The 27,544-nt window shown below is 42.4% G+C and overlaps 1 protein-coding gene across 16 annotated transcripts in view; it reads right to left on the bottom strand.

The window, feature by feature from the left end:
• Positions 1-27,544, bottom strand: part of TENM3 (teneurin transmembrane protein 3) — a 1,347,981-nt gene that overhangs the window by 126,286 nt on the left and 1,194,151 nt on the right. For 10 of the 16 annotated variants that reach the window (XM_069631455.1, XM_069631458.1, XM_069631461.1 and 7 more), the window contains 3 exons: positions 18,558-18,584; positions 15,720-15,737; positions 14,657-14,803 (listed from right to left, as the gene is read on the bottom strand). In XM_069631455.1, the coding sequence (XP_069487556.1) occupies positions 14,657-14,803; positions 15,720-15,737; positions 18,558-18,584 (192 nt within the window). The remainder of the gene's footprint in view (positions 1-14,656; positions 14,804-15,719; positions 15,738-18,557; positions 18,585-27,544) is intronic. The other 6 variants (XM_069631459.1, XM_069631460.1, XM_069631463.1 and 3 more) reach the window with 2 other exon arrangements.

Here is a 27,544-nt window from a genome sequence, read left to right as displayed (position 1 = left end):
TCAAGGAACAAGAGGTGAGTGTTAGCTGAATTGATGACAACTTAAACGTCCTGGAGTAGTGCATTTGAGAAACCATGGCAACCTTCCCAACCAATGAGGAAGACCGGATTGTATCCAAGTTTTTATAGGAGCCAATGATGCAGGCTCACCCGGCTTGACACCAGAGGACGTGCCTTCATGACCTTTTCCACAAAGCAAACGCATGTCAACCCTTACGTCAGAAAGTTTTGAGGCTGATTTGTTACCGTGCTTCTACCAATATGATATATTTATGCTATAAAGTCTTTGAGTGTGCCCTTTAATCTGCAAAATTGTGATTCGCGCAAAACAAAAAAGGAAAGGTTAACCGGTATCTCCAATATACCTAGTCCATAAGGTGCCTTCCTATCAGGAAATTGTGCAAGCAGCTCCAACTAATAACTGGGACCAAAAATGCTGCTATAGCAGGGATCCCTGTCACCGAATCCTGATCGGCCTTCTCTGTGCAGGGAGTACATCTCTAACCCTCCTGGCCCGTGACACTGGTGAACAAGTGTCCGCAACAAAAGAACAAATATAATCTGCACTTCTTTTATCCTATTCTTGGGGCGTGGGGTAACCTTGACGTTTGGGGCCATCAGACATTACTTGGGTTTGAAAGTATGAACATGATTTCTGGAAATCAAGCAGGTACTCTTGTACCCTCACTGACCCTTAAGAGGTGAAGCCGGTTTTGGATGCGTACTCAGAATTGCACAGTGCCTGGACAGGCCACGCTGAGGTTTGGAATCCCAGACGAGTCATTCATAAAGGCGGAGGCAAGACTGCTACTTGTGGAGTTGGTCAAGGTTCCTGTGGTTGCATTTCACTGCAGGTTTAGGAGCTTACCTTTCTGACCCCAAGCATGAAGCATAAAAAAGGGTATGCCATGGTTAAGTTGTACCGGTAAAAATCTATCAAATTCACTACATGGCATGTATAAATGGAAATGGTGCACATTGTACCGAAAACTGATAATGGGTGACCATAAAAATGGCCTAATTCGATTAATAGCAACATATATGTCTCAAGAAACGAGTGATGAATTTGTGAAAACATGGAGGTTGAGAGCGCTGAAACTGCTGCATCATGCAGATAGAACGATAAAACTGTTACTTGATAATACAAATAAGGCGAAACAGAAATTGTGGGAGTATGACTGGAATCTGACACGTGTCAATTGTCTACGATATAAAAAAATTCGGAGAAAATCCATTCAAACTAAAACGATATGGACAACCAGCTTGCTACATATTAATATCACCTAGCCCGCACCATCGTTCAGCATTTCTGGGATACAGGCTTCATCTCTGTCTAACTGCAGATTTATTATGTAAGCGCAACAGACTGTCTCAAGATAAAACACACTGTCGTTTCTGTCACATGGAGAGAGAGACCTTGAGCCACTTGCTAGTTGATTGTGTTAAGTTGCTACCATTGAGATGTAAGTATTTTAAACCACTTTTTGAGGGATCTGTAAATGTCACACATGATCAACTGTGGCTCACCGTGTTTCATACGAACAGGAAATCCGTGCATTATGCAACAATCAATTATCTGAATGTATTGAAATTGCAGATGACCAAGAGGGCATGACAAACACCGCATTTAAGTTATAATTCCATCTGCACAGCCTTTTACTTTGAAAACTGTAAAGTGTCTTAGTTATATAATCATGAAAGTTATAATTTTATTATAGGATTATTTATTTATAAACCTTTTTCAAATAGGTAACATTTTGTTTTGATGATACATGTAGGATATGTATCTTTTAATTTTACTGTAAATAAGAAATCTGTTTTGTATTTATATATTATGTAAAATGTTGAGAGGTTGGAAAAAATTCCCAGCCAAAACAACAATTGAAAAAAATGAAAAAACTTTAGGTAGAGCGACGTTATGGTTACGTTTTACTAATAAAAACAACATGAAATTCAGTGAAAAAACATTTGTTAAAAGGGATGTTATGATTACAAAATAAAATCGGAAAACCTAAGAAATACGCCAGTTATGGTAAGCTGTGCAACCATAACTAGTGCCACCACCATGCACTGCCTATACTAACACCCACAATATCAATGATGACATCACAAATGGCATAATTGACGGATACAAAAAATCTACTAGACAGATTTAACACCAAATTTGAAAAAGCACGCTTTTGGGACCAGGAAGCCGCTTGTCGTGCAAGTTTGGTGCAAATCCGCACAGCGATTTGAGCTGCAAAATCTTTTCCCATTCACGTATATCTGAATTTCAAAAACTTTGTCCCCCTACCCTAGACGAAAATGCACAAAACTTTGAGAAATAATTCAGAGGTGGCCATATGCATTATTTTGCAAAGTTTCTTGCTAATTTGGCAAACAGCGCCAAAGTTATAAGCCGCCCAAGAACTGCTCCTTCCTATGGTTTAGCAACTTAACTATAACTACACGGCTGCTACCGCAAGCCCTGTAATATGAGATCTGGTTTTGGTGTACCAGAATTCGACTTTTTTAAATGGATCCCCCTCCCTACACCCCCCTTCCCTATTCCTCCATAAACACTCGTACATAAACATGTTTATATACTTGGTCAAATCACCCAATAGTCTTTGACCAAACTAGAGACTTTCAAAAGAAATTCTTTTTAACAGTTGGATACTATATTTGTGTCTGTATAGATGCATGTATGTTCAGGTTAGGCATGTTATGTGGTGAGAAGGTGGTGTGGGGTAGGACACAGGAAGGGAAGGAATGGGTGGTGCCCCCATAACAGAAAGGAAATAAAAAGTGAGGTAGACCAAAAATAGTCAGACAAATTTAAAGCAACCAACGTCTTGTCGTATTAAACATGTAGAACCATCAAAAGCCACTGCCGCATCCGGATGGAGAAATGTAAAAGGCAATCCCGTGGGTAAAATGTGCACAGTGAATATCCCGAGACGTAAAACGGGGCTTGGGTCTGTTCGTTCTGTGAAGATAGAGCAGCAAAAGCGGGAAACCTAATGCAATCATGCCCCAATGAAGGGTACAGAAAGTTAGAGTGGGTTTCAAGAACTCCTGGGTATCATTGAGGGGCAGGAAAACATAGTCATGTGAAAATGTATCTGGCAAAATGAGGTTTTAAAAAATGTAGTCATTCAATAAAATCAGTGCAAGTGTGAACATTTTGGCAGTAATAAGGTCGCAAAATAAGCTTTTTTTAAATACTCAAAAGTAGAATGCTGTAATCCTAACAATGACCAAACCTTTAATAAACCTCCAAAATCATCCTCTTACAGAATGCAAAAGCTACAGGGCACTGAAGCATTATTTGTAATGTTACTCAATACAAAATCAGTACAGTCAACATAACTGCAACCCCATCAGTAGCTCGCAACACACGACATTGCCCTTGCCCTAACTCAAACCCGTGCTCCAATTCCAACCTTAGCCATACCTCAGCAGCAAGACCACTTACCATAATGCTTACTTGGCTCTATCCTACCCCATCCAACCTCAGCAGCCCTGCCTAACCTTCCTATCGCTTTCCTTAACACTTACCCAAGCCATTACTCTATTAGCACTAGCCGTTTCATAACCCCCAGCACTTAGCCTGACACTTAATCTACCCTAAAGGGTAACCAAATCCCAACATCACCAGCCCTGCAGCAACCACCCTAACTCTTACTCTAATTCACACCACCATATTTACTCTAACCCTATACCCTAACCTAACCCTAAACCAGGCAGTAATAAGCCCACACACCCATCCTTAACCCCAACAATGACCCTAGCAGCAAAACATTGCTGGCTACTTTCCACCTGAAATTTGCCAACTACGTTTTGCGTAGCAACATTTTCACTGCAAATATATTTTCACCACTAACTACATTTTTTCTGGCCACATTTTCACTGGATTCTAAAATAGGTGGATCTTTCACAGTGTAAAGGGAATACAAATCAGTAGACAATCGTCAAGGCCCTAAGCCATCGGTTTCTTTTGGGGTGTGGACAGAAAAATACACACCACCAGTCTAAAATATGAGCTTCCCAGCAGACCACAGATCAGGGCTGGAATCCTACGATGGTATTTGCATTTCCATCATTTAGAATAAATCCTTCCCCTTGTGGTACGAGGCCAGAGAGCTGTGGGCCCATTAGAAGCTGGAACACTGTCCTATACTCTAGTCTCTACATTATCGTTATACACATCCGGTTATTCAGCAAACCATGGTCCATATCTGGGGCATTTTCATAAATTACAGCATTTCCGTCTTCAGAAAGTCTTGCACCGACTTCCTTTGCATTCCCAATCAAGCCTTACAGCAGCCTAAATGGACTTCAAAGGCTTTTCTGCTTTGGCACCAGTCTAGCAGAACATAGAAGTGCCTCCTTCGATATCAATTACACAGCTCAATGGAAAGGAGTTTTTGAGTGACAAAAGCCCAAAAGAAGCTTTTCACCGATTCTGGAGATCAAAGAACTACCACAAAAATTGTCCTCTTTAAACACACGCCTAAATGCTTAAAATAGGTTTGGAAATGAGTGATTAGCGACTGGAGAACATATTTGCTGTATTGTGCTTTAGAAATAGGATTACTAACTGAAAACCCACCAGGCGGGCTAGGATTCATTCACAAGGAATAGAACAAGTACCGAATACTCGCTCCTGGTGTCGGTAATCACTTCTTGGATTATTTGATGGCGTAAAGAAAGTCTGTAAAACTAATTTTAACTGAACCTCTGCTTCTTCATTTCCATGCAATGTCTGGAGGCTTTGGGGGGGCAAACATTTTATGGAATCAGGTGAATTAGTGCCTTGAAGGGTACATGATGAGCTGACATGGTTGGGACTGTTGAAAATTGACACCTAAGGATCCTGACTCCACTTTAAATCCAGAAGAGGAGAAGTATGGAGATTGTAATAATTGATACAATAAGACTTGATCAGGGGGGCTTGCAGAAGTCCGCTGGCCACAAGAAATAAAGTCAAAGATCCTAGAAAACAAGCAGGTAAAAAGCAAAGCCTTTAGGGGTCCCATTTAAAAGGACCAGGGGACACCAAAATGGAATTCCGTTCCAATAACAGGCCAAACAATACCTCCCCATTAAGAGCAATGGGTTTAGAAGCATGACAATGTAATGTGCAAAAAATCTTTCAATCTTTAACCTTTATTTCAAGGAGGCAAAGAGACCCTAGGTGTATGAACCATTGGCTTGATGGGAATAAATGCCATGTGGTTTGTTGAATTATTTGTGGATTGTAAATCCTTGAGAATTGAATTGGGTTCAGATGCAGACTGTGGCGCTTTAACAAAATCGCGCACCGGGGGGAAATCCCTGCCTGCGTATCAATTTATAACTATGAATATATTTTAATATGAACATGTGAAAAGCAACTGTACAATGTGAAGCCTAGTACTTTTCCAACTACCTGCTATAGCTTCCCTTCTATAACTCATTAATATTTCTTTAATCCGGTCTCCACTAGATAACATCAAATTATGATCGCATCATGACCAACATGTTACTTGTACTCTGCATCCTCGTGGAGCTAGGTGCACACTGTAACAAATACTTTAAAAATAACAAAAAAAAAACTAATGTAGCGAAATGCAATGTTGGTCTGCACGCAAATTAAAATGATGATTTATTTTTGTTTTGTATTCATTTCTGTAAAAGGGCTCTTCTTGTACAGAGCTCTTTGATCACACAACATGTGCTTCCCTGTCATTATGTGATTGTGTCTGCCAAACATTTCTCATCTGGAGAGATGAGTGGCTTTGAGGCTTATTGCCTTGTGTTGCAGACACACGGCCCAAATGCCTTCTTTCATGTAATGGAGAGAACACATGAAAAGCAGCCTCATCAATGTACTCTTTTGGATCCGGAAACGGGCTTTGAAACAGGCATGGCGATCACTTAGTTAAAGTGTTCAGCCTCCATGGCGATAGGGACAGTAGGGTGCCAGACGAGGCATGACATTATTGACTCTTAAGTTAACATGCACACTGGCTACTGGGCTTGACCCATAGTTGGGTTCCTGGAAAAATAATCCAAGCCCCAGTGCTGCTAAATCTGAAGAGTCGTGATCAGAGTACAAATATGTTGTGCTTTGCTCAATGGTTGACTAACTATCCATTACCAATCTGTGTGAATTTTAGTAAAGCCTATATTAAAAGACAACATTCTTTTTCCGTGTTATAAGCATACATGTGCATGATCCCTGCTTACTGCGATCTTCTGATCTGGGAGTGCTTGGGAATGTTGGCGCAGAAACCTGTTGGATGATGGACCTTTGGTACAATTTGAAGGCTTTGATACCGTTACTGGAGGATCAGTAAACGCATGTTAGTTCCCATCGCCAAGCTTTGTAGGTCATGCTTTAATATAGTGATCACCCAAGAGTTGGAGGAAGTGTACAGCGAAGGTCATGGGCCGCCACCCAAAACCCAGGAAGGCTGATAACAGCATTGTATGCCCCCAAAAGTGGGTGATAATAGCCATTGACACCCATGGTTCCATCTGGGGTGCAAATAGTTTTATGTTTTTTTTCTTTGTCTGGAAAATGGCTTCTGCAGGTATTGTGTGAGCCCAATCACCCGTAAAAAATAAAAAAAAGACACCAAGATGGCCACTGCCATAGAAAATAGGAAAAGGACTAAGTCCCTTTTCTATTTTCTATGGCAGGCAGCGGAAATGCAGAGACAAGGAGCAGCAGCCAGAGACGGTAGTACTGGGAGAGCAGGTAGCACCGGGTAAGGCATGGATGGGGAGGCAAGAAGATCTTAAAATGCAAGCATTAGAGCAATGGGTGAAGGCATTTTTGCTTTTTTTTCTGTGTTCTGATATTTGGATTTATATGGAAGGTCAAGGGACATTAAGCAACGTGGTCTGTTTTTTATTCAGAGAATGTGCTATAGAAAGTGAAGAGCAATATTCCTGTTCAGTGCAGAGAGAATCTTTAAAGCCATAGCAACATTTTAAAAGAATCACCCGACCCTCTGAATGTCATATTACGAACTCCACTAAGCAGTTAATACTTTTCATTCTGTCTTTTGATTTAAAAAAAAGAAAACATTACTAAATAAATGCCTCTCGAATAATTGCAACCCATTTATCCATCCAGGTGCTTATAATCGCAGTTCTCACTTTGCATCCTAATCTCTTGCTGACTTGCTCACACATCACCACAATTCGAGGCTTGAAACCTTTTCTGAACGTGCTGTAAACATTTGCAGATGGGATCAACGGTAGGCGGATGAAACTGCCATTTTTGATATATATGCAAGGTAAATTGCCCTTCTACTCTGCTTCTAGCATAGCATGGGGGCGGAGGGGGGGGGCGGTGTATCGGGACACCTAGAGACATTTATCCTGTGATCATATGGATTTACAGGTTTCATTTCTATAGATAAGCACCACAAATGACAGTGCTTACCACATAATGGTGTAGAGGCAGCATAGATGCTTGAACCAACCCACCCTCCCATATCGACACCAAACTCACACACAGTGTTGCAGCTGGAGACAAAGCCCGTGTTTACACAATGATATGGCCAGTGATGGAATCTATACATTAATTAAGAAAAATATACACATGAAATTGCCAATATTTCAAAGCTCCTGATGTGAATGCCTATTGAAATTTGGTGTGCTGATAATCCAGGCTCATCAGAATGTGCATTTATGCCTGCAGCAATGGATCACAACACTGATCTTTCCCCTTTGCGCTGCCAGTCAGAAAAATAGCATCAATATAGAGAAAATAGGTTTGGGAGAATGGGGCACGAGCTAAGTACGCGATTCAGACACGGACCAGCCGGAACTTAACAGATTTGAATGCCGGCAGGTCTGGCTTGAGCCTTGAGTGCCACCAAAATGCATAATAACCGCTATTACTGGATAGCTTAAAGGCAGGAGGAATCTGACCCGAGGTGCTACATAAAACCACAAGATTAAAGTTATTCTTCCAAACCTAGGAACCGAGTTGAGTTGACAGCAGATTATATTGGGGGAGAAGTTCACAAGGCTGTGGACGGTACTAGTCTCGTGTTTCTTCAGTACCTTATGTGTTAACATGCGGAAGATGTAGAGCGCTCTCACATAAAGCCTCATTGTACTGGCCCTCTTTTTCTAAGTGGCAAGAGGAACAATCAAAATGTGTGGTAAATGGACAGAATTAAGTTTTGGGCAATAATGACATTTCAAGAAGCCAGTGATTTACAAAGGGCACTACATTTTGGGAGGTAGCCAGGGTAACTGCAGTAACTAAGTAGGGTGTTTACCATTCCCCGACTATTGCAATTTGTGAAGTTCTTCTTACACCTTTACTACACATCAGGGGTCTCCAAGTCTTGTCCTTGAGAGACGAAACCAAAGATTCAGGTAAACTGCTCCCTCTGTAAATAACTCCCATTTAGGTTCACCATTTCCAATTACTTTACTTCATTTACTTTGTAAATATTCTGAAAACATGAAGTGGATTTCACTGTCGAGGACAGGTCTTGGTCAGCCCTGCTTTAAATCTCTGTGTTACAAACACATCAGCACAGCAACATGTTCCTGCCAACTTGATGCCCCAAATCATTATGGTATTGGCATAGTTGACCTAATGCCAACTTGACCAACTCTCATTTTGGGCAAATTCGGTAGGTCAAATGGTACACTTTAATAAAAAAATAGTTGTGGCGTAAGGGAATAGGTTGACGTGGGGGGAAGTCGGGGGTGGCTAGGTGGGGGTTCTCCCCCCGCATCCGGGGGGAATGCTGGGTTCTCCCTCCGCAGTAGGTAAAAAAAAGTAGGTCAAATGGTCAGTAGGTCAAGTTTTTTTTAGGTCCAACAACCCATATCCATCATTGTAGCCAACCGCGTTTGACAATGCAGACAGAGAGGGAAAATCCTCCATGGAGCATTGCAGAGGACGCATAACACTAGTTACGCAGCAGCAGCAGCAATGCCACGCAACAGGCTTACATTGAAAGGGTAAAGGTTTGCTTAGGAATTCGTATACTAATGTCTAGCTCCAAGACATCAGGTGACAATTTTCATGAAAAGAACATCAAAAGTTGCACAGCGGGAAAAGTAGCAGTGCAAGATGGTAGAGTCATGATGGCTTGCAGCCGCAGCGATGCCACAACTCAACACAAGCTATATGATCATAAATAAAACACCCTAGGCTCAGGGGATGCTATTAATACCACGCATATGTCTCAGTTAGAAGCCATGTGTTCCCACTAAATACCCCACACCAAGAGTTAGAAAATTAAATTCACTATTCCTTAACATCTTATGAGATTAAATCAATTTTCCAAAAACCTCCTGAAAAAATGTCTATCCAACATACAAACCCCTCTTGCATCTAAACATTTACTGCCTGTTGACTCATTAACGTCAATCCAGACGTGGCAGGAAATAGTAATTACGTTAAACATCACAACAGAAGTTGCTTTGTCAGCTTTTTTTACCCATGTGCAGTCACGTCATTTTGCCACTTGGCAGAAGAAGGAAAAGCAAGCAACAATGCATCGGACTGCAAAACTCTATCGTGAACACCAGCCTCTCTCTCTAGCTCACAGGGTGGTGGGGACCATGGATGCCGTGGGCCTATCAGTTGCAATGCATTACTTTTTCTTCTGCATCATCACTTGGATACTGTCGGCATGTCAGATGCTGTAGCATTTCTTTTTTTTTTTACTTGGTAGCAATAGGGATATTCTACTTTCAGCAATCTGATGGCAATCCCTGTTTCAGATGACGGATGCTCAATTGTTATAAGCCACAGGACCGTGGTTACCAATAGATTTTGTTTTGGGCTTATCCTCTTTGATAAAGAAACAAATATCAATTTCCTGACCTTGTCCCAATAGTTCTTCAGAATTTAGCATTCTTAAGGTTCAAGGATATTTGGTACACATCTTGCAATTAAATGCCTAACCTATTTTTTGCTTCTTTTCTAGCAGATCCTTGCTTGCTGATTATGGCTGTAGTGACCAGGACTTTGTCTTTTTATGGTAATGCGGTGGCAACATATACTTTATCTCAGGCCCTGCTGGAACTGACCAACTAGTGGCTGTTGTCAGACAGGTGTGCTTTGGTGCTTAACTGTTCAGAAGTGGGTGGAAAGCTTTTGGGAAAGGGTGGTTTGGTGGTTCCTTCTAGTTATTGCTTCTTTGTTGGGATTTTGGTTATCGGGCTGTGGTAGATTATGGACTCATCCATAATAGGGGATTGCAAGCTCTATGACCACCTGATGGTGAAAAACCTTTGGGGAAACTTTTGTGCTTTTAAGTCAACTCCATTCTGCAAACTTCCCCAGCGTAGCGGGGGTAACTGCCATTTAAAGGCGCACCTGCAAATCTTATGTCATGATATGACAAACTTGTATGGCCAAACGCTGTCTTAGTCAATATGGGGTCTTGTCCAGAATCGCTGGTGCATTAAACTCAAAGCAAGGAATGCTCCTATGATTTCTAGTATTCACAGCCTTCTGGATGGCTAGGTCTCTCGACATACAGGGTCAACCCATTTTGTCATGGAGCTCTTGACTTGATATTGGAGGAACACCTGGCAGTAAATCCTTCACATATAACATTACATTAATGCCATGTGGGTTCTGTCTGTGGCTCTGGTAGCAGGAGATCAAAGTCTTCGCCAATTCAAGTGGCGATGACTTCCACGAACATCAAAGTGTCTCGTAGCCACAGGTGCAGAATCTAGCATGCAGGGGTTATGTTCTTCATATGAGCGAAGAACCTGGTGTTCTATGAACACTGCAAGAGCCTTTCTCCTTCCCTAGAATGCTCTGCCCAGACAGCCCATCAGCACGACAATCCTCAAATGTTTCTCAGTGCAGTGATGAAGCGACAGCGTAGAAACTTGCAACACTCTGCGCAGTGTTAGTCATCGCGAGTCCTACGAGCTGAAACATATTGGTGCAGGCTCTCAGCGTTTGCTCGCAATGGCAACCTGGGCAGAACAGAAAGCCTCCTCATACGTAAGGTGAAAACGCAATTTGTAAATACCATTACATTGTTTTTAATATCACCTGTACCCAACCACATTAAGGTCTGGGATGTTGGCAGCCCTGAAAACCCAGTGTCAGTGCCTCGAGCCCAAACACGTTTAATATCTCGTCAAAGATTTATCTAATCTTGAAGTGGTCCAACCATGTGTATTGTTCCAAAAATGTAAATGTCGGACCAGGAAATACAAAATGACTGCAAGTGAACAATGACTATATAATCTTGCATTGCATCTCCAGGACATCTGGAGAGGGTGATCCTTGATCCAACCATTAGATTGCAGGAATAAATGACCGATTAGTTTCCAAAACAAAACCACCAACACATCTTCAGTCCAAAAGCATGTATGTTTGCACTGGGTTCTATGTAGCGAGAATATACTTCAGCGGCAAGGTATGATCGAATACAAAAATACCTAATGAGAAATGACCAAATCTTTTTGGTCGAATTCGTTAGGGATTTTTGTTTATTTTTAGTAAAAATAAATGGGGGTGGGGCAAGGGGATAAATTAAGGTAGGGGAAATTGTGTGTGTGGGGGGGTGATTACGGGGGTCTTCCCGCATTATTACAAAACAAATTAGATCAAAATAATTTGGTAATTTCTCAGTAGGACTTTTTTTCCGGATCATTTCATGCTAATCCAGGGAGCACTAGAGCAACAAGCGGATACAGTAACCAGATATAATCAAATGGATACAATTAGACATACACACTATTAGGGCTATACATGGAAGGAAACGGAGAGCAGGGATAGATAGGGTTAAAGACAGGGATGCAAGTTAGGGGGGATGGTGGACCCAGAGAGGATTAGGGCCAACCCACCAGCCGAGGAGTTTCTAAAGGCGGACAGTCATTAAGCACCTGCTCAACCGCAACCTATTGCTCTTACATTATTCTATGCCAATGTTTGCATCCTTTAGAAAGCAAATGTGGATTACATTTTTCTGTACATCTCTCAAGGATTACACACTTCAAGTAATCGCCACTTAATCATATTTTCAATACATTTTTATCTAACAAAGAAACATTTACAGTTTTGGGGCGGTGGTGTCTACTGCATAGTTTTTACCCGAAAATGGTAAACAGCAGCCTGGCAGGATTAGATGTGCAGGCTTAACACTGAAGTAAGAAGGCCATTGCAAGTGTAGGAAAGAGGAGAATTTTAAGGGTCACATGAAAGAAAGTTGGATTTTCCCTCTTGGTCAGGAAAGAGCAGCCCTCACAACAAATACAGGGCAGAATTATTCATTGCAGACAGGCCTCAAAAGAGGTCAGGCCCCCTAGATGGGCAAAGGCCTCTGTCACTCCAGCACAGGCCTTACAACTTTGTTTTTATGCAATAAGTCAGTATGACAGAGTCAGAGATCTGACCCTGGAAGGGGAAATGGGGACGCCCCTCAACCTCGGACAGGAGGCCTACAAGGGTGTTTGCCAGGGCCAGTTCTGCCCTCTAGGCGGTATCAGGTAATATTATCCACATATATATGGTTGCCGTACATAATATCGCCGGGAAAAGGTCGCGGCGATATTATATGGGTGACCATATATATGGGGACAGGGGCAAAAAAAAAAAAACATTAAAAAAAATATATATATAAAAAAGAAAAAAAAAAGTTTGGCGGTTGCGGGGGTGTCCCCTGCATGTTCCATGCAATAATGTCGCCACAAAAAAAGGCCATTTTTCAGCGATATTTTTGCATTGTGAGATTTTTGTGGCGACATTATTACATGGAACCCTCTAGGCAGGGTGAGGGACCTGGGGGACCATCAGTCCCTATCCCTTCTACCTGTGCCTGGCTGAAATTGTCAAGTACCACTTACCATCACACTATATCTACCTGCTACAATGCTGGCCTGTGTTCTCTCCCTTCTGTTGTAGGATTCCTGCACCGAGAAACCCTTGTGGCAGGTATAGACAACCCACCGGCGAGAGAGATAGCAATTTACAGGCAGTGAGCGGAATGTTGCTCGCAGAAATCCCTCTTGCACCAAAAACAAACTACTAAATTGACTTTCCCGTAGGAAGACACCATTACAAAACACTGGAGGACCATCATTCAAGAAAGGGGTTGGGCTTAGGACAGGACTGGAAACAGGTAAGCAGTTTTGGATGATGGCCACCAATTCATGGCAACGCAAAGGGATTCACTGGCTGCGGTCAGCCTTTCCCCTGCTATCTTAATGCTAGGACCACGACATTTCGCAGTGGTAAGTCTTGTTGCACACGCCCAAAATCCCCCAAGTTCCAGGCCTCAACTCAGAACGGCGACATCTGCAGCACGGTAGCCCAAACTCCAAGCTCGTCATCCACTGGGCAGTCCAGGGGCACTTCCGAAGGCTCTTCTTTTTAGTACTCCGAGCTGACGTCGAAAATTCATGTTTCCTCCACTAGAAGGGTCGCAGCTCAGGAGTCTTGGCTCCTTCAGTTTCTTCCAGGGTCTCGCTAGGTCTCTCTAGAGAAGGTGCAGGGGTCATCTTCTTATCCTAAAACCCAGGTTAAGTCCCCCAATGTACTGCATCGTAAAATGCATTGTACAATGATATAAATTACCAGAAGTGGTAATAAGCTACAAGTAGTAGTAACACAGTAACCAGACTAAGGGAAAGCATGCTTCCCAGCACAGCACTGATAGCCTCAAGGACATGTCAGTTTCCCCATAACAGATGAGCAAAAGCCAGTGCAGTGAAGCTTAAGGTGTCACTGCACTGTACAAAAATCAGGTTAGATACAAAAATAAAAGCAAAATGTTTGGGGGTCCATAGAAATGGAAGGAAAGCTGCTGTAAAGAGGAATCTTTCCTAACACACAGGTTTCACAGTTGTGTTTCCAAACAGCAAATGAAGTAGAAAGCAATTAAATAAAACAGGCCTAGTAGCTTACAGCAGACAAGCCACACAGGAGGAGAGACACCGGTCATAAGGGCATGCCTCAAACACATCAGCACCAGCCTTAGGGCTTCAATAATGGGCGGGTAATAATAGAACTCATTAGCAGCAGGTTGCAGAGCATCGTAAGAAAACAAAGGCACTTTAGAGTACCCTGTGTAACAGCCACGTGGCCCTCACTAGCCTATCAAATCTCTCCCTGTAGTAAGCACCTGGACTCCAACAAACGTATAGCCATTGCCACAAGCAGAATGGTGTTCTTCATACAGTAACTGGAGGTAAAACGCTTGAACACAAAACGAGTGTACACCAAAACTGGCCCCCTTATATGCACAAGTGCATGTGGGTGTCGGTGAGGGTAGGAAGATGGCGGACAGTATCACGCCTGAAACTCACACAACCAACATGTTAGGTACCACTTCACAGGCTGAACCAAAAAGACTGACGTCCAAAAGGCAACAGGCCAGCGAAGCAACACTCAATTCATCTGATGTTAAAAAAGAAGGCCCAGAAAATGTATTAGCGAACAGTAATTTTTCCACCTGGCCAGATTTCATACCGGAGTTTAGATTTGACTCGCCCCACACAACCATCCCTTCTTAAATAAAACATATGGTTTCGAAAAAAAAGTGAAATTAGCAAAATGTGTAAAACACCAAAGTTCTAAGCTCAGACAAAAACAAAATGAATGCACATATAGTTATGTGGTTTTACATTCCACCTGACGTAATGAGTAGTGTAGGCAGAAGCACGTGACGCCTTACCTCCTTCATTGTCCTTGCCATCAGCGCAGAGCGTTTCCATGGCAACATCACAGCCTGCTCCTCTCCACCCTGGCTGGCAGACACAATGCCAACCGTTTTGATCTAAGGCACACCTGCCGTTGCTGTTGCACAGGCCTGGACAACCCTCTGTCAAAACAGGGAACCGAAAGAATGTGAAGTCAGTTAAGCACTACGGTATGTATGTATGTCTGTTGTCACAGCCACAAATGCTTATCATTCACTGGAAACAGGCCCTTATAGAAGCACAAATACTGTAAATGCACATGAATGGAGTCATATCCCCAGAATGCATAGAATTTGTCAAGGCTAAAAGTGCATCTTTGATTTGGGGTGCCACAGGGAGTAGCACTCTTGTGAACAGGCTGGGAACGAAGCGCTATTCTGCCTGCAGACCAGACAATTCAGTGGGGATTTCCTTTAGTAGGGCAGCAAGGCCATAGAGCGAAACACAAGTGTGGATGCAGCAATGCCATTTCAGTGGCCAGAATTCTAATCTTTACTATGTGCCCTTGTAATCGCTTGCAATTACAGTTTATTGTTGAAACTCCTTCTTGTGAGTCACGTGCCCAAATTTGCAAACGAGAGCCTGTTTTTTGCTGCAACAAGGTGCAGCTACATTAGTATCAAGCCAAGGGTTATCCATGTGAAATTACAGTGCTTTTAGTTTTAAAAAAACATGCACAAAGTATAGGCCCGTTTCACAGACTATACTTTATGCTGAAAGTACATTCCTTTTTCACATAATATGCAAAGCCCAGAAAAGAGTGAAGCAGCTTAACATCTATTCTAACAAACAGTGGGGTTCAGGCTGCAAACGGATGCGACAGAACCGACAGGATTCCCAACTGAATGCAACAGCTGTGCAGATTCCATTACTGAGGACAGACAAACATGATATACTATAAGGACCACAAAAAACACTGAGTGAATCAACAAAGCAAAAACAAAACATAAAAAAATAACACGATCGTGACGTGCTTCAAGACAAGTAGCAAAGTGATCGTTTTGTGTGACAGTCTCCCTAGGGCTTTTGTGCTGTTACCTTTAAATCCCATCTTGTCTGCTTATATTCAGCAAGAAGGGAAAATTTGGGGACAAAGTTAAAATAATTTAATATATCCGAAGAGTATAATGGTGAAAAAGTCTTCAGTGTAATACATTTAAAAAATAAATAAAACTTCCCCAGGGCTAAAACATGGCGTCCAATCCAACTAGGGCGCCTGCATCAAGATGGCATGTTACATCGCTATGTCGATTCTGGCACCCCTGTCCAATGGTACAGACACTTAAAGAAGCAGTTGTTTAATTGGATCAATTTAGGAATTTGAGGTCAGACACAGGATCATTATGGAGAAAGCGCGTTAAAATATAAAAACGTGCCCTTTTTAACCACAAATGTACTTTTGGAGTTAGAAAACATCATATGATTTTTTTATTTTACACAAGACCCTCAAGCTAGGTCCTGTGCCCACTTATAAGTAAATGGGTGACATGCCCTCTTGTTTGTCTAGGTTAGTTCTCCTTGGGGGCATCACTGCAAAACACATCTCAATGCCCATACAAAAATGTGCTACTAGAGAGATTAGTATCCCAGCAGATCTGGCCAGACGGGCCCTGTGGAATGACCCATTCTTTGAAATGCCTGTGAAAAGTCTAAAAGTTTAGATACACATAAAAAGCAACATTATGACGCACAGCAAGATCACGTTGAAAGAACAAAGCTGCACAGCGAAATGCTTGCCACATTTGCATCTGCAAAGGTCTTCGTCGCTTTTCATCGATACGATCTTTTAAATGTATTTTTGTATCCTATTTATAAGACAAAGTTCACTTTCCTGTGTGTACAATATTCCTACACTCTTGGCGGTGCTTGTGTTGTACACATGCACACAAAAGCTTATAGTAGCGTGTTCCGAAACAAAACGTGAGATACGAGGTCACAAGTAGTTCAAAACAAGAGGGCGGTGAAGCAGATTCATAGGCAACAGGCGTGCATGGTGCCCTTTCCATAGACCCATGAACACAGCAGACAGAGCAGAGAGTACTTCCTTTCCGTGAAAACGCCAGCACCAAATAACAAGCAACATAACTGCCACAGCACATGAGAACACAAGTCGGCACATTTCCTAATTCATCTACGTCCCTAGGGGGGAAAATACAAATGCATGGTAATCTCTAAAAAGACAGCATGGTTTTCAAGTGTACAATGATGCATTTTACCATGTGCAGGGAGGATACATAGGTTTATGATCCACAATTACATTGCATGGAATGCAGGCACACAACAACCTTATGACATCATAATGTTGCGTGCTCTGGTTTTCACGGTTCACAGGATTAAAGTCGTATTTTCTGTTGTGCTTGGTTTAAAGTTTGGTCTGGAATATGTAATTGGAGTACAGCCCAACAGGGCATTCCTAGTTGGGCAAGATACTGATGTGTGACTTCAGCATATTGCAATGGCCGCAGATGGACCACAGCCCTCAAGTCCCTCGTCCCCAAAAGGCTCGAGTATGTCATCCAGTCGTGATTTCATTCTTTGCATTCTGGAACTTGTAGTTTAAAAATAAAATTAAAACAGGAATGGATAACCTACTCAAACCTACTCACACATGGAATGGGGAAACTTGGCAAAGAAGTCCCACCTCATCCATCTTTCAGCTGTTGCGCGCACCCCATGGCAAGACATCATGATATATATATATGCATGAATGTGTATACTTTAATAATACACATTATACATGCAAATATGTATATGCAGAATATACACACATCCATCCGACCCAGACAAAGTATACATCAGAAAGACTTAATTTGATCCAAGATACATGAATTCAAATGACTTAAGTACATATCCTTCATATGCCTTCTGCCTCTGCAAAGTCATGACTGCAATTTCTCTGAAGACGCCCAGCCTATGAAAAGGCAGCTTTAATCATCGGACACCCCAATATGCTCTGCTTGGCTTACATTTCATAATAAAGCACTTAAGGAGTAGTAAAACATGAACTAGGATGCTAATAATGGGCACACAGAATATGCCCAAGAGACTAAACTCATGCTACAGGAATATGAAACATGCATGTGTGCACTAGGGTCACATGTGCAGAATGGCTCTTTGCGTCACCAAACGTTGATGCAGACATTTTGTGTAACCCTAGCAATGCATGATCATCAATAGGCAACACAGGCATGCACACAACACAGCACGTATATTTTATAAGCACATGTTGGTTTATCTTAGGCAGACCAAGGCCCCATACAAGGACTACAAAAGTCTCAAGAAAAAAAAGATATAAATGTGACCCAAGCAGAGTAAGAATGTCAAATGGCTGCGCGCTTGCGCGCCTGAGCATGAAATAACAGCAATTATCACTCCATGCAAAAGCTGTGGCTAATGTGAGTCAGCCTCTCATATCTTATGTATATGTAACTTAAGAGGCTCAAATAGTTTATGCACACTTTCCACTGAAAGAGATAAAAGTGACGTGTGGCGTGCACTTTACTCCATAATTTGTGAATACCTTATGGGGGGCACGGGGTGCATGTCGTATAGAACATGCATATACTACATACAGCTGTTTGGGATGACAGTCAGTCAACATCTCTTCTGTATCAGTGAGGGTTGTACATGAAAGGCTGTGCACTGAATTTGGACTTGTGAATGGCATTGAAGGAATGTGCTGAATACATGCATTCTGCTTACACATGACCAAGACATACAGTATACAAACAGACATTCAGTGGGAAAGATGAGTTCACATGCACTGGCTGTTGGATAAACATACATGTGTACATTTGGCCAAGTATAATGACTTCACTACGGGCACACATTGAACACGCATACCTCCAAATGTCAAGAAAGAGAGCAATACCGTACCTTTGACTACCTTTTCCAAATAGTGAGCTTGAGAAATTAAAAGAAAGAAAAGAGACAAGAGATTTCAGACGTGTGACACAGGGTTGCGCATGCGCAGTACGCCATGGCTCCTGGTTAGCGAGATGGCGTGAACGCTGGGGTACAAAGTAAGAAAGACACAATATTCACTTCCATTAACAGAGCTGGCATTTATTCAACAAAGGAGGCTTTTACTGATAAAAGCTCAGAAAACCCAATGTCATTGAAAGATAGTGGTCTTCCCCAGCACTTTGATATGCTTCAGAAGGGACAATCAATTCTGTCAAGAAGCTATCTCAGCTCTCCCTAGGATTTTATGAGCAATTATTTCGGATTGTTAAATTTGGACTGTTAATTATCCTATACACTTGCTGGCCTTGGCGCTTCGGGTCAGGCCTTGGCGCGCCATATACAAGCCTTCCATCTTGATTTTGATCATTATTACTGGTCTTTTAGGGAGGAATAATTAGATCTATGAGCTCCGCTAGTAATTCTTCGGAGCCAACATGACCAATTATGTAAAGCAACGAGATAAGTTATGCGCAGTTGTTTAGTGATGTGGACAACAGAGCTTCGGGGAAGCCTTGCATCTCATTGCATGCAATAGATGTAGGGCACACAACACTAAGCATCTCAAACTTTGCATCACAAACTATGTCATGAAACATAATATCATTTATATAATAAGAGTGCAATTGTTATTAGGTCTCTTAATATACAAAAAAAGGGATTGAAAAATTGGCAGTGCAGTTTTATTCCTGTTGCGATAAACAAGGCCACCACAAAAGGCAGATGGGCCCAATGCAAGACCACTTCACTTTAAAATATATACTACTACTCAGAAAACTTCATATGGTCTCAAAACTACTGTATTGCCTATTTTACACGCATTTCTGCTTTAAAAACCAACATTTTCTATTGCAAAACCAAACCTCAGACTCCCAAAGAAAGAACAAATCACACCGGCACCGAGAATCCTATACAGGCTACTAGTCAAAAAAAGAATTTACTTCAAAAGCCCTCTGCATAACCCACCGAGAAATCCACACCCAAAGAGCAGAATTCATACCGAAAATATCTCCATCTACAAACCAAATCGAGCCTCGAGATCCAGGAGGGACATTCGCCTCCAACCAAAGCAATATTCAAAACTGACATTTAGTGTATCAGCATTCTTAGACATTTCAGCAAAACTTCGGCCATCACTCCACAGAGAAATACGAAAAACAGAACACCACCTACAATTCAGAAAACGACTAAAAACCAGGCGGTTCAACTCACCCATCTAAAGAAGTACTATAGAAGAGAACCTCCCGAGAGTAGCAAACCAAACCAACTGAATTTGGGCTGCACAACGAAGGGGAAGCATAATAATGCCATTGACCATAAATGGAACTGAGCCCAACCAAATCAAAGTAATACACAAGATCCCACAGACCTACTGCCACCAACCCTGCTAACACTTTCTCTCTCCTACAAACTCTCCCTCAACCACCAATTAAAACACACACATGCCTCTACCACAGCACGATCTTGAAATTACACAGAAAACTGCACACCCCTCCAACACCTGACTGAACCCAAAACACTCCACCTCCACAGGACACTACACCACAGACTCACAAAACAGTCCCATGCATTTTCACTTACCAAAACAACACCAAACCCATAGCAACTCGAAGAAAAACTAATACACAGTGACTGGTGTTTCCAAACCTAAGCTACTAACAACACAGCAAAAGCTCTCTTACGCTCTCCCACTCTGTCCCACTAACTAACCCTCCATCCTTTTCAGATCCGCCAGAGGGCCTGGAGACGATGACAATAACAATTAAAATAAACATGAACCAGTACATTTATAGAGAAGGAGGGTTATGCAGAAGTAGTTTGAGTGGTACAAAAGGTGCAGAGCATAAGAGGAGTCGACAAAAGTGCAGGTACAAGGCAGAGGCGGCAAGAGTTGTACAGAAGGGGCCGAGCAGAACAAGGAGTTGCCAAAATAGCGCAGGTGTCACAGTTGATTGCCAAAAGGGTGATGCTCTACCGGTTAACTCCACTGGTGAGGCCACGGGGGCGTAAACATCCCCGTAACATATTTCCCAGCCAGGCTAACAGGGAGATGGGAAAACATAGCTTAAAAGCCCTTCCCTGGACTACAGTGAATGATGGGAGATGGAATCCTGCCTTACTGTGTTTTCCGGCAATTTATGGGCCAAGGTAGTTACTACAAGAGCTGATCTGCCGGCCAAGAAGAGAACGTGTCTCACAGTAGTATCGTCGAGCTCGCTCTCCGAGATCACAAGAAATGCCCTGGAAACTGTTGAGTGGCATTATATGAGCTCAGCTGGTGGCAATGACGGAACCAGCAGAGGTAACACTGCAGGGGAGCCTGGTAATGGGAGAGGTGTGGACTGAAGGCAATTGATGTTTAGTCAGGGCCTCTGACGCTAGACTAGTTGAGCACAGCGAGCATGACTGCCAGCGTTTTAGTTACACTTTTGAGAGCTGGAGTACTAAAACGTCATACCTAAAAATGTGCAAGCTGATCCATTTTCTGGGTGTCAAACTACTTGAGTAACAAGACCCTCCGAATTCCCCAGCCTTCTGCTTTTCAAGTCTGAGGACAAAATGGCAGGTAAAAGAACAACTGAACGAGTAAGTGGGTGAATGTGGCCACATGGTGTGGAGAGAGGGATGTTCAAGGAACACATGTTTAAGAATACTTCTGAGGCTACACTAGGGTGCTCTATTTGCAACACAATGCAACGTACGAAAGGGGGACTTCCAGGCTCCTAGTTTTAGACTTCGTCTTTACTTAAAATGTACCAACTAGCTTCACTGAAACACTGTAGAGTCCATCATGAAAGGACTGGCTCTGCTAGCAGACGCGCAAGTAACAGTGTTGATGTATTTTCAAACAGTACTTACAGGTACATGAACTTAATGCGTGTCTTATGTGTGTATGAAGGGTTTAGGAGAGTACAGCCATCTCCTCATTTTCTCCTGATCTCATTGGGGTTAAATCCAGCTTCAGAGAGGGGGCTATAGCGAGCAGCAGGCTTATAGAATGAAGGTTCCAGGACCTGTGGGTTCCAAGAGACTCCAACCTTGTGACAAGAAACAGTCGGGTGATGCCTGTTATCTGGGAACCAGAGGGAATTTCTAGAGACTAGAAGGGCGCTTTCTAATTAACTGGAGTACTTGGGGGGGTGGGGGGTACGTTGGCGTTTTGGATCATGTGCCAAGAGATTCCACAGGATCAAGCGCCTACAGAAAACTTTCATTTAAGAAACCTTGTTACCCTTTTCATTGTGTCCATTCCTTGTGCGTTTGCCAGCACGTCACAATAGTTAGGTAGATGATAGATCTGTGTGGCAGGGCAAGATCAGATGAAAACAAAGTAAGAATTACATATAGAACACAAGCGGTTGGTGGCAAAATGTAGACCAGGACGATGATGTGGGACTGTAATGAGACAGGAGAAAGCATCCAAGATCACTGAACAAACTACTTACTAATGAGCTAGTGAGTGTGACACCATGAAAGGTCCATGGGAAGAACTCCCCTCAACTAGTGGCAAACAGGCGACTATGAACCCCAGTTTATATGGGCCACCAAATTATCCTGCCACAACAAATGCAAGTCCCGCCACAGAACAGTGCCAGGCGAGGCTTCACGGGACGCAACATGCAACAGAACTAGCTATGACGCAAGGGACATTTCACAATCAGTGCGGACAATTCAGGGAAGACGTTTGATCAAACCTCAAAGCTTATGGCCACTTTTTAAGCCATGTGTCTCGGACAAAATCTCTTTGAGTGAAAGGAACTCCTCAAGCCTCCGTTACTTGTCAGAATTACTCGTCCAAGGTACTTCAAATGACTCGCTTGAGCTGCAGTTTGTAAGACATGGCACAGCACCAATTTATGATTTCTTTTTTTTTTTGGACAGGTAATGCCCACTGAAGTTGCGGGGCAAACATGAGGCACGCAATTTCTTCTCTGTGCAATGCACACTGCATTTCAATAATGTGTATCCAGAGAGATGGCAGCTCCATCCATTATGCTCTTTAAACAGTGGGGTCTTTGATTTGTTTAATAACACCCTTGTTGATTTACAGAAGGTGGAAGAAAGACTGCTCATAGAGGGAATTTTCTCTTTGGATACATAATGAGAAGCCATAAAAGGTTACGATAGCATTGAAGAAGACTAGCCTTCAAAGGTACAGGAAAACAAAACCAAGGATTAAACATCTACCAGTTTGCATTAATTGAAGGACAACTACTGTCAGTGACACACTTTATTAAACACATTTTAAGGACCTTCAACTCAATACCGACTCCAGGTTTCTATGGAGAACTGCTTAATGCACCCAACACACTATAGCGATGCAGCATCCGCATGGCAACAATGATACACGGCCCCGATAGAACAACCCTCGATTCAGGGAGACATTTGTGCTGCAGTGTTTTCTACGGCAACACTCCAGAGAAGGGTGCCCCTTGGAAACAAGGAAATGGTAATGCTTCATCGAGAACGTGCACCTCATTTAACTCCACACACAGAAGTAGTCCATGCCCCGGGATTCCTTCACGTGCTCCTTCCACATGCATATTGCAAGTTGGAACCTTCTCATCTACAATTATGCCTCGCCAAATGGCTTCCCGTACAGCCATTTTAATGACCGCCATTAGCATCTCACTAAAGAAGCAAATAGGTATCATTCTTAGATTATTCATGTTGCGGTTCCAGTGCCCCTGACAGACTGGCAATAATCTGTGAATAAGTATATATTAAAACCATTTATTCAAATCAGCCACTATTTTAATCAGCGGGATCAGCATACCAATTGAGTTGATGTCCCTTAATTGGTACTCACGCCACTGTTTTATTACTGATTACCCTGTCAGAAAGGGTTTTAACAGTGGCATAATTTTTAACACTGAATAACGACTTCATATTCTTAGCAGTTTCTTCTGGCCCTTTGACAAACTTTCATCACCGGCCATAATCTCACAGTTCGGCAGAGTGTTATAAAGACCCCAAGCGTCCCAGAAGAAAGACAGGGTACGTGCTAATCTTGATAGGTCAGAAAAAAAGATAGCTACAAGATGGTAAACATGCATGTCTAGAAGTCTGTAGATCTTAACATGTTTATCGGGTGCTGCAGTATGCCAAAGATGTGGCGTGATGCGCCATGAATATGTGGAAGGGAGGGAGCATTCCAATATCCATTACTGACATGTGCTCCAAACTATTGTAAAAGAAAACAGTCATACAAAAGCAAAGGCATCTGGGTGAAAGGTTGAGGCAAGTAAGCAAGTACTGGCAAAACCAATAGTTGTGGTTTTTGCATCAGCATTTGCCAGTAGTACACACTTTGCCAGTTGTTGCCATCCTATGCCCAGGAAGTACAATCATTTGTTCTGGTACTCACATTGTATAGAATGCATTGCTAGCATACCACACGTATGATATGATTTGACTGGTTCTTCATAACGCTCTTAATACCCAGAGGTTTCTAAGCGCGGACTGGGGGATCGAAGCCGTGTTGCTCCGTGTCGTCTTGCTTCCAAAGCGAGCACGTTGCTCCTGAGATATCCTCCCGAGACATGTATGGTCATCAGAATGCAATGTCCTCAGTTGGGGACTTGCAAATGTGAAGCTCGGGCTGGGCAGTGAAAATGGCATCACGGTTAAAGTGCGCCTCCAACTTTTATACTACAAGGGCTCAGCCTGCTTGTCACTGGCCTCAGGGAAGGTGCATTGCACAGCACTCGGTGCTGAGTGCATCCATTTGCAGTGAAGATGCACACAGCACACCATTTTTGCTTTGCAGTGCATAGTTCCGTTGGGCTCCTCCACCCTCTGCAAAGTACATGCATCTGTTGGCAAATGGTGGCAGAACCACTAGTCAGCAAAAAGTCAAACTGACACAGATTTCCAGCAATGGGTTTAAAGTAAAAATTGCGATTTTAAGCTCCATTAGTTTAGTGTCACTTAAGACACTAGTGCAAAGTTAAGAAACTAAGCACAGTTGCCAGATACTATTCGTAGAGGATAGTGGCTTTGCAAGCAGAACTGGCCAAGCCTGGTGGGAACTAAACAAAGTGTCTAAATTTAAAGACACTCCCGTCCCCTGCACACCATTAAAGCTGAAAAAATCAGTCAATACAATGCTTACATTTTCAAAAGATATGTAATTGAATATTAGATACATGAACAAAAGTTGAAAACATCAATGTTTGTTAATTAAACCTTAAAATTTACATAAATATAAATAATTTTCACATATGGCCATCGTAAAAAACAAAATGAAACAAAGAGCAACCACAGTGTTCTTATGTTGCGATGTGATTTCCAACTCTACGCGTTTCGGGGAGAGTTGGAAATCACATCGCCTTTTCTTGCCCCATCCCATTTAGCCCCTTTTCTTGCCCCAGTGCCATTTAGCCCCATGTCCTGTCCTAGCCCCATTTCTTGTCCAAGACACATTTCTTGCCTGGTCCCTTTGGTTGCGCTGTTTAGCCCCTTTTCTTAGCCACAACCCCTTTTCTCGCCCCAATGCCTTTCAGCCCCTTTTCATGTTACAGACCCATTTAGCCCCTTTTCTTGCCTCTGGAGCCTGTGACAAAGGCCCCTCTCCTGTTTTGCACAGACCTTTCCCCGGTTGAACTCATGCGTGACTCTAAGAACCAGGCCAGATCACCAGGCCTGGCCCTGGCTCAGCCCTAACCCTGAATTCCCTGGCTCTCCCGGTCCTATTTGCAAGTAGGATACACAATTGTACACATTAATAAGGACCTGCAGAGATGAGGAATTGAGTCTTTGCCATATGAGAAAATGTATTAGCGCCTAGCTTGCTGGCCCTCAACAATTTGGGAACTTAAAATGGGATTTCAGATTTTTCTTTGTAGAGGTATGAACAGATTTAAGAAAACAAATACTTAACACCAGTTACTGGTCAATAATTATTATTGATACAGTTGGGTCCAAAAGAGAGGCCTGTGACTAAAACCTTCAATGAGATTTGTTTTCTATAGACATATGAAACATCACTTACCCAGCAATCATCTTTCTGCTTAGAGTCCCATGCTTTGCATATGGCACCATTCTTGTTATTCTTTTTTCGAATTCGAAAAGGGGGCTCCTGCGTCTATGTCCCCAGATAGTTTTTCTGACCTGATGTTAGTACATGAGGGCTTTTTCTTAGCTTTTTTATTTTCTTTATCAACAGATTTACAGCACTGTCCCTTCAGTCCCAATAGGGGAGGATAGACGGGCACATGTCACTAAGCAGATACCAACCAGAGAAATACTATTAATGGGTAAGCAATGTTTGTCTTCTGAGGCTTGTGAATCTGCTTAGATAAGCAAGCAATACCTGATGAAGGTGATGGGCGAGTTGAAGGGAGAGTTTCAAATAAATGTTTTAAAACTGCTTGTTCCATTTGTGACTCTGTTTTTGTGTGTGTCTACACAATAGTGCTATGTGTATGCGTGCACTGAGCTCCATGTTGCTGCTTCACAAATTGTTTCTAGTAGTACATTAGCAGTGAAAGCCAGTGTTACTCCAATATTGTGTATAGAGTGAGCTTATGGTTTAAAATGAAAAGTTTTTTTTGATAGAATGTAGCATTGTTGTATACACCCAGCAGCAATCCATCTGACAATCATGGACTTTGCGACAGAATCTCCCTCTCTTTCGGTTGATATTGAAACAAAGAACTGGTCAGTCTTTCAACATTTTCTTGTTCTGCTGAGGTAATACATGACCGTCCTACAGACATTAATTCTATGTGGTGCCCTTTCACTCAGATTTTAAGGGTTTCAAAAGAGCTGGTAGTGCGACAGATTCATTTACATTCAATTTTGAGATATATTTTGGATCCAATATGGGGTGTTTTCTTAAAATCACTGTGTCAATGTATAGAGACAGAAGGTTCAGATGGAAGGTATGGCAATAAGGAACACAACTTTGTATGTAAGCTCTTTAAGAAAGCCTTGTGCATTGGTTCAAATAGGGGGACCCATACATTTATATAGCACATTGTTTAAATCCCAAACTCATGTTGGGTGTGCCACCAGTGGATGTATGCATTTGACCCTTTCATGAAAGCTTTCACAACTGGAAACTTCCACCAAGTTATCTAGTGATGTGATGTGATGATGCGTATCCTAATAATGCTGCCAAAGGCACCTTTAATGAATTGTATACTAGTCCTGATTCAAACAAATGAAGCAGGTACGTAACTATGTTTGTTGGTAAGCGCGGGTAGTATAGCTCAGTAGCAATGCGCTCGTCTTGGAAGAAAGACGACGCAGAGCAACAAGTTCAAATCCAGGGTCCGCACTTGGAAACCTCTTCCGTTTTAAGCACGTTATAAATAACCAATAAAAAAAGCAGTTAATGGGACTGATCTGTTTTGTGTACACCAGATTACAAATCGTTTCCATCTACTGAAGAAACAAGGCTTTCTTGCCTCCTTTCATAATTCCATACATTATGGGGGGAGGTTCTAAATGGCCGAATTCTATGACCTCAAGAGGCAAGCTGCAAAATTGTTTTTTTTTAGGGTTTGAGTGTGTTACCTGCTGTTGCTGTTGTGTCAGCAGGTTGCGTGAGGTTGGAAATTTCATTGGTGGTCAGTGAGACACGTTCAGCAGGAGTACCAAGGCTGCCTCACATTGCAATGAGTAGCAATGTTAGGTGTTCCTGGTGTTACTTGTGTTTTACATTGAACAGCAGTGGCACCTGGTGAAATGTATGCAAATATCACAGACCAACCTATCCATACCATATTGCCTAGACACCCCGGTTTTGGAAACCTGAAGGCGGACATTGAGCATTTTGCTTTTTCCACTGTTGCAAATAAGTTGTCTGTTGGATAACACCATTGTGCAAAGATCTGTGAGTGTACCGGTGTGGATTTTCCACTCATGTTCTTATACCAGTTGTGATGAATCTG

The sequence above is a fragment of the Ambystoma mexicanum genome, chromosome 6q (genome assembly GCF_040938575.1).
Source record: "Ambystoma mexicanum isolate Mex_15411 chromosome 6q, UKY_AmexF1_1, whole genome shotgun sequence".
NCBI classification, from domain to species: Eukaryota; Metazoa; Chordata; class Amphibia; order Caudata; family Ambystomatidae; genus Ambystoma; species Ambystoma mexicanum.
This window is presented reverse-complemented; position numbering and strand designations above follow the sequence as displayed.